Source organism: Colletes latitarsis, chromosome 9 (genome assembly GCF_051014445.1).
Source record: "Colletes latitarsis isolate SP2378_abdomen chromosome 9, iyColLati1, whole genome shotgun sequence".
Classification (NCBI taxonomy): domain Eukaryota; kingdom Metazoa; phylum Arthropoda; class Insecta; order Hymenoptera; family Colletidae; genus Colletes; species Colletes latitarsis.
Window position 1 is genome coordinate 21,872,576 of NC_135142.1, and position 19,541 is coordinate 21,892,116.

Below are 19,541 nucleotides of genomic sequence, written 5' to 3' on the forward strand. Positions count from 1 at the left end.
GAGGTGCACTTTAGTTTGTCATAAGACGTTCGCTCAGTATACGACTGTTATTAAGATCTTGGGCTTCTACAGTTTCGCGCTACATAGTTGACATAAAGACTCCATATAGAGGAGACTGTTTCCAGTTAATAGCCGCATCTGCGGCAGGATCTACCGGAATGGTCTTAGCGATGAATTTACTAGCAGACTCGGGACGAAACGCAGTACTCTTCGTTCTTATGGCGAAATAAAGTACGCATCTCGCATACGTATTTATTTCTTATCGTGGTTCCGTCGTTTTTTATTAACGCATTCGAGTACGTAATTTTAAATGCACGGTTTTGACCTCGCCAGTCCACGCCACAGGAGTTGATAACTATTCTCGTTAAATGTTCGACGGAATATTCTCACCTACGGCCTCCTGTATCTTCTCTTCAATTTCCAATCGACTATCTTGCAGGAAATTGTTGGGGGTGCAAGAGCTCGATGAAGTTCGTAGCAAAATCGAGGATAATCGGTTCCATCCTCCGATCCTTCTTCGAGTTTCTACCCCCAATTAACAATAATTTCCGACTCACGACCCCTGTGGCGCACGTGAGAAACGGCAAGGCAGAGAGTTTCGTAACTTCGATCGTGCATAGTGGTCATAACCCGATACTATGCACGTATAGTCTTACTACCTGTAAACCTGGTGGCAAATATCCCCCGATTTTCCATTTCCGTCCATATCTCATTCATTGCATCGAATCTCACTATTTTGAAACAATGTCACGTATAAAAATAAATCTATAATTGATTATATAAAATTTCTGATTTTGAGTTATCAGCTTGACAAGAAAATATAAAAATATAATTGTTCTTGCTCCCATTCCCAGAGAGTTAATCTCTCAATCATTTTATTCGATAATAGAGACACTTGCCTTAAAACACGAATTAAATATTTATCTTTTTAATTTCGAGCTCGTTTCAAACAAACGGATATTTCATTTTCCTGCACGTGCCGTATATAATTATACCATACGAAAGTTTTGATCCACTGTAAAGCTCGTGTCATAAATTTCTGAAGCTCGTTTCATGGGTAATAATGTTACTGGCAGCTCCATATTCGCCATTCTTCTTTTAGTACCTACGTCGTGGTATAAACGTTTTTAAATTTTTTGCATGGTTGTACCACGTGTAATAACCATTTAGTCGTCGGTAATGTTTAACTAATGCATTGCAAAATTACACGAAACAAGTTGCGTCATAAGGCTCCCCCGGTAAGTGCTCTTCGTGCGGTATTGCAATCTACGATTTTCGGTCAACGACCGCTCACGTTGCATGTCAGAAACCTAAAAATAATCTAATTCGCCACCCGTGGATCATGGAACGTTGAAATACTGTAAAATGTACGGTTATAAATCAAAAGCATGATCGATATCGCAGAAAAGGAATCTCGACACGAGACGTATGTACTATGAATCTTTTCATAGCATTCCGCCTAATGCTTGACAATCGTACGACGTAATCTCACAATTGCTACAATCAATATTAGCCGAAAATACAGTTTTATTTTTATGCAAATCGAATCAAATGCCTCGTTTTTTCCATATCGCTATTAATCTATCCTTGCAGGTATTTTGTTTTCATTTTTTGTTATTCTGGTCTCACTCTATTAATTTGTGTTTAAATCTTGGGTCCTTTATTATTTGTTTCTACCATACTTTCTACCATAATTTTGCACAAAGCTTGACATTTCCGTTCTCCAATTTATTTTCCTTAAAAAATTCTATTTCACTAAATACACAAATATAAAAACGTTTCTTATCTGCAAGAAAGGAGTCTTTATCAGCTCGCGATAATAAAAAAATTCCGTGGCTTTCGTTGGGTCTGGAACACGGCGAAAGTTACTAAAATTATTTTAGGAGTTTGTAGCTGAAGGTATGCGTCGTCGAGTAGTGAAATGAACGTTCGATAAGAGTACGTATGTACCTTTAAAAAAAAGTTCCTAAATTCTAGCTTGCTATTCAGGTCGTTATCCTGACGTTAACCCTCTGAGCGTGCCACCCTCGACTGGGAGCCGTAGTAGACCACTCGTTCGCCGAGCCGGTCGTAGCATAAATAATTTTACAATTCTACTAGCGGGCTAATTTACCCTCCGCTGGCGTTCTTCCGGATGTATGGAGGAATTTCGGGCGTTCGAGTCCGATGGCGTGCACAACGAGCCACGCCACTGGTAATTCCGAGCAGGTTGTTATCAGGATCCTACGTCGACGGAATAGCCAAACGGACATCCGGCCAACCACGACAGGGTACCCAGGTATACCTGGCGTTCCACCCTCTACCGCGGCGGGTAATTCATAGCCGGGTTTAATGGCGATCGCGTTATCATGGTTTAACGTCCCTTTCGACCACTGTGTGAAATTCCAGTCACACGACGCCACTTTTCCGGGGAAGATTGCTTTCGAGTAACGGCGGGAAAGTGTGCAGAGATTAGCTGGCCACCGAGAACGCGAAGACGGAAAGATTAACGAATGCTGCCGCGGGGGTGGGGAATCGAATCGACGATCGTTTATGAACACGCATCGCGCCAGTCACGTAAAGATCCGTGTTTCTTGCGCCGAACTACAGCAGTGCGTCATTCCGCCGTAAAAAGTATCAATCAGCGTTTCTTTGGGGAAGAGAATAATTATCGCGAAACGAAATTAAACGTCCATTTTATATTTCCCAGAGAAATTACAGTAAAGAATGTCTTGGGACAGAAACGTAAACAAATTTGTAAACTTTCTACTCGATTGGTTTTAAAGTTACCGTTGCGGGCTCAATGGATTTGATTAATTAGGGGAAGAAACGGCACCATTAATCACGAAATTTAATTCACACTCGCGCGCGCCGTTGTGTTATCTTTACAAAATTGATAACTGATCGTACACTCGATCGATCATCTACGAGTTGCGTGCTATAAATCATATGGTCAATTATGAGGGGGGGGGGGGGGGGGGAAATGACCGAAAGTATATAAATTTTAATCTAGTAGTAAGGTTCCTCGCCATAATTTTAAAGTTTCTTGTTTAAAAATTTATTTCACGACGATTGGCCACTTTATTCCCGATGGAATGTATACGCTCGTACTCTCGAGTTTTCCTGCACGCTATAAATTCCTTTTGATTGCAAGTCGAATGATCCTTTAAGGATCGTACATCATTAATCACCGAGTTGAACGCGATACCTACTTACGTGTTGGCGATGTGTTATCGGTATCGGATCGATGGTTTAGTGAACCAAATGTCGGTCGACGACCCTTTTAACTCGTGTTAGCAGAATCCTTTTCGCTCCTGTCCTACGGTATACGTAATGCAATTATTTTTCAGAAAAACGTCTGCTGTCTCTGAAGATATTTACCGTCGCGAGATATACATTTAAATAGAATCCGCGGTACGACAGTTAATTTCACCGAGAATAATCGGAATAGTGGGAAATTGAGGTTCGTTTAATCTGGATTCTTCTCTCCGCAAGATACTGGATTATCTCTTCCATTAAAAAATTCATCAAACGTAATATGGCCCTTAATTAATCATACTTAAAGAGTGCTTATCGTAAATTGGATATCAGAAAATAGAGGAACCCAACAAACTCAAACCGAGCATTTTAAAAATCGCTTTTATTTCCAGATTTATAGTCGGGTTACGGACGTTCGAGAAATGAAGTATTTAATAAATATCCGGACGAATTGTTTTATTCATATGTTCTAGGAACTTGACCGATAGCATAAAAAAATAGTCGCAACGATATTTAAACTGGTTTCGATAGTTTAGCAAACAGACAATTCAAACGAAAGCTTTTGGTATCAAGTGATTGTACAGTATCCGTTTTCGATAAAAAAAAATCGGCCAATCGCTTGTATCATTTTAATAGCATCGGATATTTTTCATTTCACATTTTTAAATTGTATAAAAGAAGCAATTCGGTAGTCAAATACTATTTTAAACGTGAAAAACAGTGTGTCGTAAATTATTTAATGTTATCGCGTTGTTTGCGATACTTGGAATTACTTTGGAAATAACTCGGCGTAAATAACTTGGTTCTCGACGATCCCTAGCCCCTCCCCCGCGTTCCTCTCGATATTTGCGATCGCCGTCCAGCGAATCTGTTGTCGAGTTGATAAATAGAAAAACGTCGCGTTCCAGTTTCGTCACGATAAGCAAGTGCGCCGGGGGATTACGTAATAAATTGTAGTCGGTATAAATCCTCGTAGAAAGGCTGCAGCGAGGCACGTATCTTCGTTTCCGGAAGACGAAAAGCAGTTGCATCCCATGAATTCTAGTCAACTCGATGCAAAACTTTTTATACCGTGACGCCTCGATACACAGCGCGACCAGGGCTGCATAAAATTCTCATCTGCATAAAAGAAAAGGGAATCGAAATAACGAACAAAATGACAAACCTTCGCTCGAAACTATTATTTTTCCCTTGGTCGCTAGGCGCACAAAATTAGTCTAGAAGCTGGGACGAGCTTCCTAAGTCGTGATACAAATATTTTAAAGAAATATTAGATTGTAAATATTGACTTTCTGATCCCACGAATATATGTTCGTTAGGTCGAAGTCAGTTTGCAACGTTTCGGTTAAATCGGTGATCCGGAATTTCTGAAATCAATTTCTAAGACTGGAGCACCGGTTAATTATCGTTGACGATCGACTGGAACGCTTAAGCAGAGTCCAATCTAATCTTCGCGTCATCAGCGGGCGTTTATGCGGCCACTAAATGCGAGGTAGGATCAAAAGATCTAATCCTGGCTAAATCGAAGCGTCTGCGTAGTGTATGTCAATTCTGACGTCCCGTCAAAGAGAGGAAGTGTACGTATAATAACCATGGCCGCTTTGCAGGGTTCAAGCCACCTCGCGTAGCTACCGTGGATATTACAAACTCTCGAAATCACGGAGAAATTCGAACGCCATCGTTTGAAACGCAATTTCGACATACGACACAGCCCCCCAACATCCTTTGAATAATTAAGGGATCCGTTTGAGGGTGCTATTAAGGTCTGTGGAAAGGTCCTGTCGTTTTACTTACTCGCGTTATACGATGTTGTGGATTTGTATACACGTATGGCGGAGAATTTGAATCCATTAATGCTTGATATGTTGACCGCTGGTTAGAGGATATTATTCATCTGCAACCTCTGACCAAACCAGCGTCTCTAATTTCCCGGTAAAACTTTGCCACCCTCTCATCCACGAACTCTGAGGGCAACACGCTAGATACCGTTTTCGTTTTTCATCTTCGGTCGTCTGTAACTTCATCCACAGCGTTTCCCAACGTGTGGGCGGTGGAGCACCCACCTGGGAACAGTTTAGACACTTTTAAGGTGAAATGGCAACGAACTTTTGAGGGAGCATCGACCCTCTCGTGAAGACTTTTTTTTGTTAACCCTTTCGTTTCAAAAAATGGGTACGAACGTGCTCGAAAAGTATATTTGCAAAGTATCTATCGATCCCAAATGATTCTTTGAATGAATGTGATTCGTAAGTTGAACATTTCTATTCCTTCCAATCAGGGAAATCCTCCTTGAAGTTAGCGAAGAGCGAAAGAAACGATATCTCGTATATATAAATTCTGATCCTCGAATTTAATTTCCGATCTATTCTTTTCCTCCGCGTTACACGATAAGAGATCGATGCCTCATCGTTTATTTCATCAACAGATTTTGTTATTTCGTGTATTTGCCTTCTGCATCGTCTCCGTTAGATATTTGTCTTTAACTCTGACGTCTCTCTTGAGTTGTAGCTTTGTAACTGCTAAATCTGGTAATTCCACTGATAATACCTTCCATTCCCGCCATGTAACTATTCCCGTCACTTAAATAATATTATTGATTTTACGTCTTAATTTAAATTGAATATTGTGGGTCCCAGTGAAAGTTGGATTCTGCCTCAAGATTCGGAATTCAAATCCTGTTCGTGTTTCCTCTCCTTAGATTTCGACCTACCTCGACTGAATCAACTAATAACAATGTTAAAAATTAAGTAACCTTACAAAATGTAACTGAAAAGTATCTAACTAATTTTTATGACGTGATTTTCTATGATTTTCGAAGCTAAAAACTTTAACGATGCATTAATTCGAAATCGTTTCGAACAGTTCAACTATTTTAGATAGTGGATCATTATGAATTGAAAACTTAATTCCCCCATAAGGATTGAGAGCCATAAACCGCCCTTATCTGTACCAGTAATTTAAATCCTCCAGAATCCCCCAGAGAAACTGTGTGAAAATTAAATTACACGTTCAGCCGATTTTGTATTCATGGACCATAAATTTTGAACAAACATCTCCCACTATTTTACCCCTAGAGGCGTTTCTATTTGTGTCTTGGACTTCTCGTTAAGCACTTGAGGGTTTTCCCTTGAATTAGAAGTCGTGTTTTCGGCACGTTTTGTAGAGCTGGCTCGAATTGGTAGTCGTGCCATTGCATATATCCCAGACGCACTAATTGGACGCTTTCGAGTGCATGCCACTAAAATTCGATACTTATATGGTTTAATTTCACCAAATTATTGCGGGCAATTAACTCTAAATGGGAAAAGGAATAAAGCAGTAACAGTGTTTACGTTGCTGCTTTTCGAGAGGGAAAAAGACCCGAAGATAAATTAATTCGGTGCTTTAAATATTCGGTTAAAAACATTTACTACGGTCAATTTATTGCTATATAATTTGTTTTTAAACGTATAAAACATTCGTGAAAAATCGACACTTATACAAGTGTTCATAAAATACTTTTAAAATAGTACATTTTATGATATATAAAATTACATCTATAATTCATCAATAATTATAATATTAACTTATTACGATATAATGAGAAAAATTTGATTTTAAAAATACTTCGTCGTCGTATCTTGTTAAAAGTTTAATGTAATTTTCTTGAGGCGTGGCAGTCAATGTGTTAATTAAGCTAGATTCATTTGTGCTAGTGGAACTAGAATAATTATTAAAAATATTCGCACATCCCCATTGAATCTATTGTCTCCATTGAATCCATAGGAAGTATACCAAGGAAATCCGTTAGAGATAATTAAGTGAAGTTACAGGGAATAAGAAATTCAAAAGTGCAGAAGAAAGGGGCATTAATCTTTTTGGTCTCGATTCATTCGTCTCTTCTTCATTCGTTTCCATCCCATTAATTTTACACAGTGTTCTTTTCAGCGTGAACGAACATTTCCAATTTTTCGTTCCATGACAAATCATTAGAACCCCGCGATGAGTTTAATATTATAATATTAAGATTCCTTGGAACTTAAAGAAAAAGGCAGAACACGATCTTTAATTACGTTCGAATATTTATTTAAATTCTGGCCAGTTCCAATTCTAAAATACTTTCTTCGAGCGATTTTAATAGATTTAATAGATTTTACATGTATAAAGGTGCTTCAAAATGCATTCGAAATTAACATTTAGTAAAATTCGTATAAAATATTCCGAGTATTTCATCAAATATTTGAAACAATAAGAGAATCAGGAACCACTGCCTAATCAATCAGCTTCGTTGAATAATTCATTCGGCGAAGTTTAAACTTGCCTTGTGTTGTATATACACGTAACGCAGCGAACAACATTTCTGTAATAAATTTTAGAAATTTATACGACGACGTGAAACTCGGCGGGAGAGAATCAATTTTTTATTAATATCGGTGCACGATAAAGGACGAAGATGCATGGCACGTTTACTATGAAATCTTTTGTAAGTCATGGAATTTAATTAATTCCGCGATGCTTTCGTTAATGGCAAATTCGCAGTTACATAATCTCGAATAAATTTCGACGATTATGCTTCACGCGCTATTTCGTTGCTCAAGCTAGTTCGTATCCAAACATGTAAATACATTAGTAGTAATATTACCAAGCATTAACACCGCGCACCGTGGAATTCTACGCTTAAATTCGTACGGGGCGTTTATCAAACGCTGACAAAACCATCCACTCCATTACTTCCGAACAATCTAACCGGCGATAAAACGATCATGTCGAAATTCGGAAATTACGAACATTCGGGATATTAAAATAACGATTGTGGAATAAGGTTCCATTCATACTTCGACGATGTACATAGATCCTCAATGTTGGGGAATTTTGTATTACAAGCAATTTTTCAAACGTATTTAAAAAGAACAAGTTTGTTTTGTGATATTGCAGATGGATTAATTACAAGTAATTTTTCAAACGTGTATTATTTTTGTTTTCTCTTCGTACGCGCGGTGCTCGTAAAAAAGAACAGATTTATTTTATGATGTTGCAGATGGGTTAATTACAAGTAATTTTACAAACGTGTATTATTTAATTTTATTTAAATTTCTTCGTACGTGCAGTGCTCGTAAAACAGAAAGATTTGTTTTACGAATACCTCGGGATTATTAAAATGTTTTGACTTTATTAGCCTGAAGAATTCATGACGAGTTTTTAATTGTTCGAATTTTCGGATGGAACTTTTGGAAAACTCAGTAAGAAATATTTTTATTTCGTACGATCGAATTCCTTTTTGAAAGGAATCCGTGGAACGACTCGAACGTGGTGGGCAAGAGAACGATCGGACGTAGATTCCAAATATCCTTCCCAGGAATTTATGTGGAGCACATATCTCTCGTTCAAATTTTCGTTAATTCCAGGTGGTTGACCACAGGCGATGACCGACGGTGGTCGTAATTCGCATCGATATCGATTCTTAAACCCCGCGGAGCGTTTAGAGAACGATCAGCGTGCCCGTTCAGGAAATCCACGATTTCGAAACAATTCCAACAATGGTCGACTCTTTTGGAAAGATCGACACTGTACGATCCTGGACAATAACGTGGCAAGGAGAGGGATCGATTTGAATAGCGAACAAAGTGAACAATACGCACGATATGTCGTCCGGATCGGGTCAATATCCGGTAAAAGGCGAGTCATTTCGAACTGGTGCTCGTTCAATGCTAAGTCCACCATCGCGTAAAAAAAAAAAAAAAAAAAAAAAGAACGAGCTCCAATTGCAGCCACCGCAATAGCAGTGGGCAATTTTAACAATCGTGTTAGTCTGGCTTTCGCGGGATTCGATCGAAAGTTATGCGATTGTAATCATGGAAAACGAACGGAGGCTTGTTATTTGACAAAATTACCTAACCGTTGTAAACGTTGCAAAGAATCGAAAAATAACGAGAATTTTTATTACTGTATTTAAGTCAGACTTTCATCTTACAATTAATTTCAAATTTTTATTCCGTACAATAGTTTTACTTTATTACGACCAGTTTTTACATTATAATAGATTACTTTAAGTGGTTTTTATGTTTAAATTAAAAAAGCTTACTTTGTTGAAGTAGAATTAGCACGTTCACAGTCCGTGATCCGTACATGGGTCATAGCACTGCGCTAATGTATAGACTGCTGCGAGTTCGGACAGTGAACGTGATGGAAACGAATATTTTTTAATTTTACTATTAAATTGTGCGCAAATTATCGTGCAATAAGAAACGTATCTAAATTCCATTCGGTTTTTACATTATAATAGATTACTTTAAGTGGTTTTTATGTTTAAATTAAAAAAGCTTACTTTGTTGAAGTAGAATTAGCAAGTTCACAGTCCGTGATCCGTACATGGGTCATAGCACTGCGCTATTGTATAGACTGCTGAGAGTTTGGACAGTGAACGTGATGGAAACGAATATTTTTTAATTTTACTATTAAATTGTGCACAAATTATCGTGCAGTAGGAAACGTATTTAAATTACATTCTGGTCATTCCTTGCTCGAAATGTGACGCATACGTTTAAAAATATTCAGCGGCCGGCAAATAAACAGTACTTTTCAACATTTTTCTGGACGCTGTCCAGATGTATTCGCAGAAACGAACTCATGTACGTTCATAAATTCTTAACTCGCGATAAACTTCCGATTTCCGCTATTTTTACGTTTTCGGTATTTCTGTACCGACGCGTTCCTCAGGCGTCCCGTATTCGCCGTGCAACGATGAAAAGTAACTCGAAAGTTCAATTTTAATGTCAAGCCTAAACCTAGTTCAATCGTACAAATAAATAATGATTTTAAAACATTTCTTGGTAAACAGTGTTCAGGGGTAAATTATAGTTATTTAATATCGTGACATCCGCGCGATATTTATGTACACACGTGTGTTTTTAAAGTATACTTTTGCATCGCGGAATTGCCTAAAATTATGACCAACAGGATGACGCTGTGCACCGTGAAAGTTGCTGTAACGACTGAAATATGCAGCCGGTGCAGCGACACTGCATAGAATAGCCGGGTATAAAGTAATTGTTCGCGTCCTATCCCAATTCCGACTATTAGGTCATGCGTCACACCAGCAGGCATCGTAAATTACAAGCCGGCTACAATTTTGGGAAATCAACGCGACGAAAAAAGGAAAACGTACATTCGTAGAGCTTACTTTTAACGGTTCTAAACATTTACCCAACAGCGCCGTAATTGTACAGTCTAAACAAACATTCTCTTCTTCCACTTCTCGAATCTGGTCGACGTAAATAGACGAACGAAATCGAAGGGAACAGAATGCTCGATCGAATCGTTCGATTTAAAAACATCAGCATCGGAATAATCAAGGGAATCTTAATCTCTTTAAAACTTTTAATCGCTAAAAATTTCGAATTAAATCGAAAAATAAAACGTACAGTTTGATCGAACGGTAATCCGTTTGTAAATCAAGGTAAATGCACTTTAGAAACTTCTTTAAGATGCGCGTTTCAAGGTGCACGTTTTTGGGAAAAGTGTAAAGTAATTGTTCGGGTCGACGGGGTGTAATTACAACTTGGACGTCCCTTGAATTTTCTGAAGTTTTCCTTCAAAAGTAGCGAACGAAATTCCCCGTTTCCTAAGAAGTCCCGTTGAAACTAAAGTATGTTCTTTGTATGAATTCCAGAGAGCACGTTTCGCGTAACGTTGCAGAAAAGCAGCCGGGGTCTCGGCTTAAGCGTTTCCGGCGGAGGAACTGCCGGACCTGTTAGGGTAAAAAGACTGTTTCCTCAACAACCCGCGGCTTTATCCAACAAACTACAACCTGGCGATATACTCCTCGCTGCCAATGGGACTCCTTTAACCGGCCTCACCAATTATGTAAGTGTCTTAAACGTAACTTAAATAGTACTAGACAAGCGTAAATTATATCGTATCACATTCATTTTTAAATCCATTCAATACGAAGCAAAAATTAACCAAAAGTTTAAATAATCATCGATTAACGAATTACTTAACGAATGAGGAATCAATATCGAAAGTTTGTCGACTGTTTATCGAAAAGGAAAACAGTTTCTTCGATAAGAAATGGTACATACTCCTCAGTGCTCCTAAAGAGAAACATCTCTGATGCCATCATTTTCTTACATAGTTTGTCCACGAATGATTTGCTTAAAATTTTTTTAGTCGGTGGATGTTGATCAAGATCGAATCAGTATCGTTTTATCGGCGATAAAAAATGTTATTTAATGTTGAGGTTCGAGAGTCGGTGCTCATTTACACGCGAGAGTGGGTTTTGTTCCCCCCTGTTGAGACCGTTTTCCCTCATTTCTGTCCACCCAGCTTAACGCGATGAGCTGGCTGCGACAAAATAGCGATTACTATAGCTTCGAATGGATCCTACAGGCTTGTCTTCTCGTAGCTCTTAGAGATTTGCATTTCATTAGCATAATGCAGCTACATCCGGAACTCGTAGAGTAGATAGACGCTGTCTTGCGTATAGTTGCCCCGTCCGTCCCTCAGGAACCAAGGTGTAATATCAGTTTATATTGTGCACGCAGTACTTTCTTCCACGGGGATAACACGTCGGCGGTTGGGTCGAAAACTTTATGCATAAATTCGGTGCCTCTATTACGAATTGAATCTTGTAAATAAATTGCGATGCGAGAGATATGAGGCATGGATACAGATTGCATCAACGGTATCGGTAAATTTGTAACGGATTACGAACTTACTATAGAACGTCGTTATGGAAATCTCCAGATTACTCGTCGTACCTGCCTTATTATTCAATCTGTTCCGTGTAAAGACGAAACGAAAGGCGATACGTTAAACTCGTTTAACAAAATATTTGGTGGAACATCATCTCGGCCAACTTTGGTAAAGGATCTAGATTAGATTTTTAATGTTTCATTATAATATTAAAGTTTTCTATGAATAATGCACCAGTTATTTGAATGCAAGAGGAGATTTGAGAATTCGTTTTTAACCAAACATTAATAACTTGAAGATTACAAATTTAAATTAGAGAAGCAGAGTTCATTCTGAGACTAAAAAATATATTAAACATCAGTCGTCGATAAAAAATTAGTTAAAATATCCCAAATTGTTTCACAATATTCGGTACTGAAAGGATGAATCAAATGTCGATATTTTTATCTCTATTGGTACTTTTCTTATTTGCTGTAAAAAGGCCATGTTTATTACTCGGACCTAACTCTTATTTACCCCAAATGGAAGATCAGGGTATTGTTAATAAATTAGAATGTATATTCAGTACTGAATTAATGAATTAAATTTTGTCGATATTTTTATTTCTATTGGTACTTTTCTTATTTGCTGTAAAAAGGCCAAATTACTCGGACCTAACTCTTATTTACCCCAAGTGGAAGATCAGTTTTGTTAATAAAATAAGATGTTCATGAGAAAAATTGTATAAAAAGTGGAGCTACCTCATAGCAGTTAATTATTATATTAATATATTTTGAATTTGTCATGTTCGAAAGTCGCCATTATCGAGCAGATTTTTAATCCTGTTCGGATGCAACTTGTTGCAGGAGGCCCTCGAAGTTCTACGAACGACACGCAGTACCGTGGAGTTGGTGGTGTGTCGACTTCCGGGCGATACGAATGTCACACCACCCGGTGCACCACCGCCGCCCCCTGCAAGGCGTGAGCCACCGCCGCCCTTGCGAATACTCAACCCCTTGCCGCCGCTTCAAATCGAACCCTGCGGCGTAAGTAACTCTTATCAGGGATCCTTCCTTGTTGCGATCCGCTAGATACCCGAATTTCCTGGATCACTGATTCGCTGAATTCCTCCATTTTCCACCCCCTTGGCCGCTAATCGAAAGATTGAAATTGAGATAGGGTAGCGTTACAACCGACAAGGCACTACTATTATGGGCACTAACAGGAAAGCTGATAGCACAGTTTGCTACTGGCACGAGATACTCGATAAGGATAAAATTTAATTAAATGCGACCGTCGTTTTGGAGAAGTCGTTTGCGTCTGTGTTTTTGTTTAACGAACTCCCTGAAATTATTAAATAGTATCGAAACCACGATAAATACCTTTATCAAATTTTTTTCGATTAATTTTTGAACAACAACACGAGAAGAATCGTTTCCTTTACTTGAATGGAATTCTTATTTTTGATAAATTTTTTATTCTGTTTTAGTCTGATTTTTTGAATATTTAATTTCATTATATTACAATCGAATGTTAAATAACTATTTCGGAAAGCAATTTGTTACCATTGGTCAAGGTTTAATTTATTCGAACGAGCATCGTGAAAGTAACGCGAACTCGAAATTTTTCCTCGGCGAAGCACAAAAGCGCAAACGGTATTCCCAGTATGGATGTTCCGGTCGGTTAAAAACAAAAATGTGAAAAGAAATATGCACATACGGTAACCGCCAAACGTGCATCGACTACCGTGAATGAAAATACATGCCTTTCAATTCCCTTTAGCTCCCGCCGAGCAAACCCAACGGTATAACTAGTATTCATAAAACAATGATCAATGAATATACTATCTGTTACATCTAGAAACTCCCGCGAGGAATACGGAATTCGATCCAAGTTCGTTTAAAATTTAGATTTCGGTATATCCTAGCGAGTACATAGTTTCTGATGTATTTCCAACAAATCCCCTGTGTTCCTGCGCGTCGTGAAAATTATTCTTGAATACGATGTACAATAAACGTCGAGAAATTGGAAAATCGTACTAAATAAACAAATCATTGTATAAAAATCGCGAAAGGGTTAAATCCGTAGAAAAGAGACCAATAAATCAACTTCCTCCTTCTTTTAAATTTTACCTCTTCGTCTCTTTATTATATTTATTTAGTGGTATATTTTTCAAAGTATTTTTGTATTACGTTCCATTATTTGCACGTTTAGAAGATGGTGAATCTTTTGAAAACGTGCTTGGTGCAATAATTATGCAGCACAGTGTACAGTAATGATTCTTAAAATGAACGTAATTCGTAAATTGAACACGTCTATCCTTCCCAACTTGAGGGATGCTCCTTAGAGCCTAAGAGAGAAGTTTGAGAGACAATGTTGTACGAAAGATGAACATGCCTAACCCCCAGAATGGTGTTCATTTTAAGAATCATCATTGTAGCGTCCATATTACCACGTAGTTCCCTCGTATTTAAGGGGATAAACCATAGTGACGGGCGAAAATGAAGGCAATTTTCTTGAACTACTTCTTGTAAAGATTTCGTATAGAAATATTAATTATTACAGCTATAATAGGAACCAGCGTGAGAGGCCTCCAAAAATTTGTTAGAAACAGGCGTGTAATTTTTCACTGTAAGTTGTGAAACACTTCCGATCTAAATAGGAATGTATAGCAAAGACGAAAGGAAAGAATCTTCAGTTTTCACTGTCTTAAAACAGTTTAACAACGCGTATTAAAAATACTAAAACTTTAGACGCATGCAGTTCCGAAACTATTAGTGTTTTCTCCATTATTGAGCCACTGTTAGAAGCGGCAAAGCCTCCCCTTTAAAATGGTTTTTGGTTTTTGTCGATCGGACTTTCCGTTTTGGAGATATCGTAATTTATGTAAAAGGTAATTTTTCTAATTCGACTATCTCTGTCTCCGTCTGACGCGTCGCGCCGGACCTCTCTTTCTCGTACGTGACTCGTGACCGAGTGGCCGAGTGACCTAGTTACTACGAGCACGTGCGGTCAACGACCTTGACAAGGCCGTAGTAAAAAAGTAAACAAACACTTCGGACCCTTATATCTACGAAACTAGCCACCGCATCGACTTGAAACTAAAATCCTCATATCTCCGGAACTAATAAAGCTATCGACTCGTACAAACGCTCATTTTAAAGGGCATTTCATCCTCTATCTAATGACCATATCATCTACTATAATTTTTGATATCTTCTATGTTTATTTTCACATTTACTTTGACGATATTTACCTTGAGAAAGTTTCAACAATTCCTATTGATTATACGACTGGTGTGTGATAAAACTGGATCATAAATTGTTTATTTTATTGGAAATGAATTTAAATTTGTATACAGGGTGTTTGCATAATTACTATGCCATTGTTTCCTAAATAATTGTTTTCTCTGGAATTAGCTACGGTATCGACTTGAAAGAAAATTTGTTTTCAAGAGCGTTTTATCTTCTATCCGAGGGAAATTACTTCAAAGCACAACTTTCTATACATATAATGCAAAAATTAGAGGTACGTTGTCTCGTAAAACACTTCCCATTCATATGAAATCTTTACCACAGCAGAAATAATAAAAGAGCAGTTAATTTCAAGCGTTACACGTATTACATTTTCTACATCAACTGATTCTTCTGTAAGTTTGTCATCTTTGCGAATTTTATTTTAATACTCTAGGGTGTCATTCTTAAACCCCCAAGAGATAAAATTGAAAAGAGATAACAAAATTCCATTTCTTCAATCCGCCACAGTGGTTTCACCCCTTAAACGGGACGCGTGTGCTGGACGTGAAAAGAGAATAGAGAAAAAGGAGGGGAAACATTGGAGAACGCGTTGTCGATTAAACGAAACGCTTTCGCAATCTCTCGCAGGAATTCGACATAGAAATGACGAAGGTCGGTGGTAGTCTGGGTTTCACTTTGAGGAAAGCGGACAGCAGCGCACTGGGTCATTACGTAAGGGCATTAGTGCGAGAGCCGGCATTAAGCGACGGCAGGATTCGACCTGGGGACAAAATAGTCGCCGTCGACGGTGCACCATTGTCGCCGATGAGCCACGAAGAGGCTGTCCAATTGCTGCGACAATGTGGACCAACGGTGAGACTACGACTATATAGGGATCTGGCGCAGACCCCTGTCTCCGCTCTTTCGCCCACCGAGCCCGATCACCCTCTCCGTCCACCGCGAACAAGTTTGAGGTAAACTTTTCCTTGTAATTAAGCCCCCTTTTCACGATCGAACAGAAAAACAAATTCCCGACTGCATAATTCATGCGGACCCCATACGATTGAAACTTTCAAATTGCAAGAACTCTCGCCTGATTTACTACCCTGCGATCCTTGCTCCCGGTTCGCCCTATATTTCCTTTCGCCACGCCATTCACGACGGGACAGGATAAACCTGGAGTAATTTTTCAAGCTCTGAACTTATAGTGGATTCCTTTCGATAATTGTTTCGCCTTTTGTTTTTCTGCGTCGATGAGGATGAACGTTTCAGACCAATTTCTAGGGGGCATCTTTTGAGGAAATTTAAAAATCGTTTTACAGGCAAGAAGCTGTAGACATGCTGTGCGATCTGGCTGTTCGAAAGCTGTCGCCAGGCACGTCGAGCGGTTCGAGCTGCAAGCAATCGCCTGGTGCATCTTGCAACTCTCCGAGAAGACTTCGTCGTCTTGCCACGCGCACGCCTACCGAAAACGATCAAGGTAAAACTTCCAATCAGAGACCAAAAATAGCAGTTATCCTAGACGTTTGTACGGGAGGAAAAAATAATTAACAGGAACGTTGTGTGTTGCTTAGGTTGAGGATAATAATCTGGAAAGTAAAATCTGGGGCAAAGTTTTCGAAAAACAACGTGACTAAAAAATATTTTTAAACTGGTTAAAATCAATAGAAACATTTTATATAATGACACCTTTCTTATTATGTACATCTGACATTTTGAGAGAGACAATTCTTTTAAACACATTTTATTTAAAAAATTGATCACATTCGAAAAGTTTCTCGAAAAATAATGTAAATATGCAAAATTGATATGCACTGTCCTATTGGTCGTGAGGAACTGTAAAACTGTTTTCTCCTTCACTATTCACTTAGTAACAGTAATAAACTTAATGTTGATATACAAAATAAATTACGAGACTACTATGATATTAGTTTTGTTCCAAAATGGTTGACAGTAATGCAGTATTTTTACCTCGTAAATCATCGAAATATTAAATCTTCGATAGTTTTTGGAATATTTGTGCTTGGATATAATGAAGAAAGAGAAGTTTCCGTATGATGCAAATTGGTTGCTGCGTTCCCTCGGATCCAGTTTATTTTGCAAATGTTATGCCACTCTCTAAAACAGTTCAGTGGTTTCTTCGACGGAAACTGCATTACGAGCATCGAGGATCGAGTCAAGCATGTTGATTTCGCGCGAAAACCTCTCCAAAGGAGCCTTTCATGCTCCGCCACGCAATACTCGCAATTTCAAACGCTACCATCTCGAATAACAAAGAAAATTTCCCAACAGTTCGGTAATTCAACCAGCTTTTCAAAGTTTCAGAAATTATTTACCCGCGTAAAAACGAAGCGCAACCTTTAAATTCATGATGATCGTCGACGGATACGAACGTCTCTCAACTTTTAGGGTCCATCCGAATTTGAAACATTTTTTTACAGTAAAATCCAGCTCGGTTCCTCGTATTTCAGTCCAAGAGAATCTCCTCGGGAATATGAAAGTAGACGATTCTTCAAAATAAAGAAGATTGGACGACTTATCGGAGTTGCAATAATCCAAGTGTCCCCATATTTACGTACGACGGTTACGAGTATGAAAAGCATATCTTCTTGGTCCCTCGAAAGAATTTAATGAGAAATAGCAGATTTTAAAATATTCGAGTAGATTCATGTCGCAGAAGATCGTCGAAAGCGGTGATCCGCGTCGTCGCCTAGTCGGCCAATAGGAGTTTGCACAAATATTGCTCGGTTCTACGCTTACGTAGGTGGTCCCTCTAAGAGAGATATATCCGTGGTTTGCAGAGGCTCTGGAGAAGCATTCGAGCGTGCACACGACGTCGACGGCCAGCCAAGCGGAGACATCGGATTCTGACCAGTGCTCGATCAGGACGCAGATAACGAATTCCCAACCAAACACACCTGGAACCGACATAATCGATCCGCCGCCACTCTACGACGTTTGCGATTCCAGCGATTCCTCGAAGGCACCGGCGCGACCGAGTTTCCTCGACTTATCGGCGCCCCAGGGGAAACCTCATTTTCAGTTCTGCAGCCTGGACTCCGATCTCGAGTATCCCGGAGGTGACGGGATCGTCGCCGAGGACGAGCTGAACAAGACAACGGGGACCGATTATAGGAGAAGAGAGGCGAACGGATTGTCCAGCGACGAGCACGACAACGATCTACCATCGGAGCCGGCCTCGATGCCACCGGTGCTCTCCTCGACGAGCACCTCGAGCACCGCTGCATTCAGTTATAAGAACCCGGCTTATCAGAGCGCCAATCCAGCTTGCGGCGCCGGTATCGACGCCACCGCGAAAAATAAGGCTACACACTCCAGCGACCAGGATATACCAGGTTACTCGATATTTCACGAACCCTATTTTTCCAGATATATTTTTTACGAACCCGTCCACCACTCCCACTGATCTCTGCATCACAGGTTTCTATACTGGAGCAATTTCGTTTTTTTTTTGTGTCTAGATAGATTTTAAATTTATTTCTTTTTATTTGAAACGATCGCTCAATACTTTGTCATCGTTGCCCATTGTATGGATGAGATTTTCCACCGTGGACTACAAAATTAATTTTCAAGTGGAAATATTAGGAACAATTTTTTTTTTTTTTTAATTTCAGATAATTTTGTCAATTTATTTTTTTTAATTTAAAGAACTCTTTTAAGACTTTATAATCGTCGCTCATATACATACAGGGTGTTCGGCCACCCCTGGGAAAAATTTTAATGGGAAATTCTAGAGGCCAAAATAAGATGAAAATCAAGAATTCCAATTTGTTGATGAAGGCTTCGTTAAACAGTTATTAACGTTTAAAGTTCCGACCGTACTGAATTTTTTTCTCAAAAATGCGCAAGATTTCGGGGGTATGTCTATTCGTCAAAAATAATTGTAATTGACTCCCGTAACCGAAAATAATTTTTCCAAACCAATTTGAAATTTTTTTTTTCCGTCGAAAAATTTCACACCTTCTCGAATTTTTTTCTCGATAGTGCGTAGGATTTCGAGGGTATATGTATTCACCAAAAATGGTTGTATTTGACCCCAGAACCTAGAAATAATTTTTTTAGAACGGTTTGAAATTTTTTTTTTTCGCCGAAAAATTTAGGCAGCTACCTACCCCTGTCGATTTTTCTTAAAAATTCGTTTTTTATTTTTAATAATTTTGTTTGACGCTCTACAGAAAAGTTGTCTAATACTTTTTTGTAGGTACCCATGAGCTCTACTTCAGAAAAAAGTTTCATTGAAATATATTCACAATTGTAGGAGTTATGGCTGTTTGAAAATTGGACCATTTTTCTGGGGTTTTTCTCATTTTGCGGGGTCAAGGACCAACTTTTCGAATATTTTTGGAATTTATATATATTCTCCACCAAAATACGCGTAGTTTGCTTTTTCAAACA

At 38.7% G+C, this 19,541-nt stretch overlaps 1 protein-coding gene across 1 annotated transcript in view; it reads left to right on the forward strand.

Moving 5' to 3' along the window:
• The window catches only part of LOC143345235 (uncharacterized), a 201,446-nt gene that overhangs the window by 176,527 nt on the left and 5,378 nt on the right, over positions 1 to 19,541 (forward strand). The window contains exons 5-9 of the mRNA XM_076772150.1: positions 10,886 to 11,079; positions 12,756 to 12,935; positions 15,774 to 16,099; positions 16,448 to 16,605; positions 17,927 to 18,481. Of these exons, the coding sequence (XP_076628265.1) occupies positions 10,886 to 11,079; positions 12,756 to 12,935; positions 15,774 to 16,099; positions 16,448 to 16,605; positions 17,927 to 18,481 (1,413 nt within the window). The remainder of the gene's footprint in view (positions 1 to 10,885; positions 11,080 to 12,755; positions 12,936 to 15,773; positions 16,100 to 16,447; positions 16,606 to 17,926; positions 18,482 to 19,541) is intronic.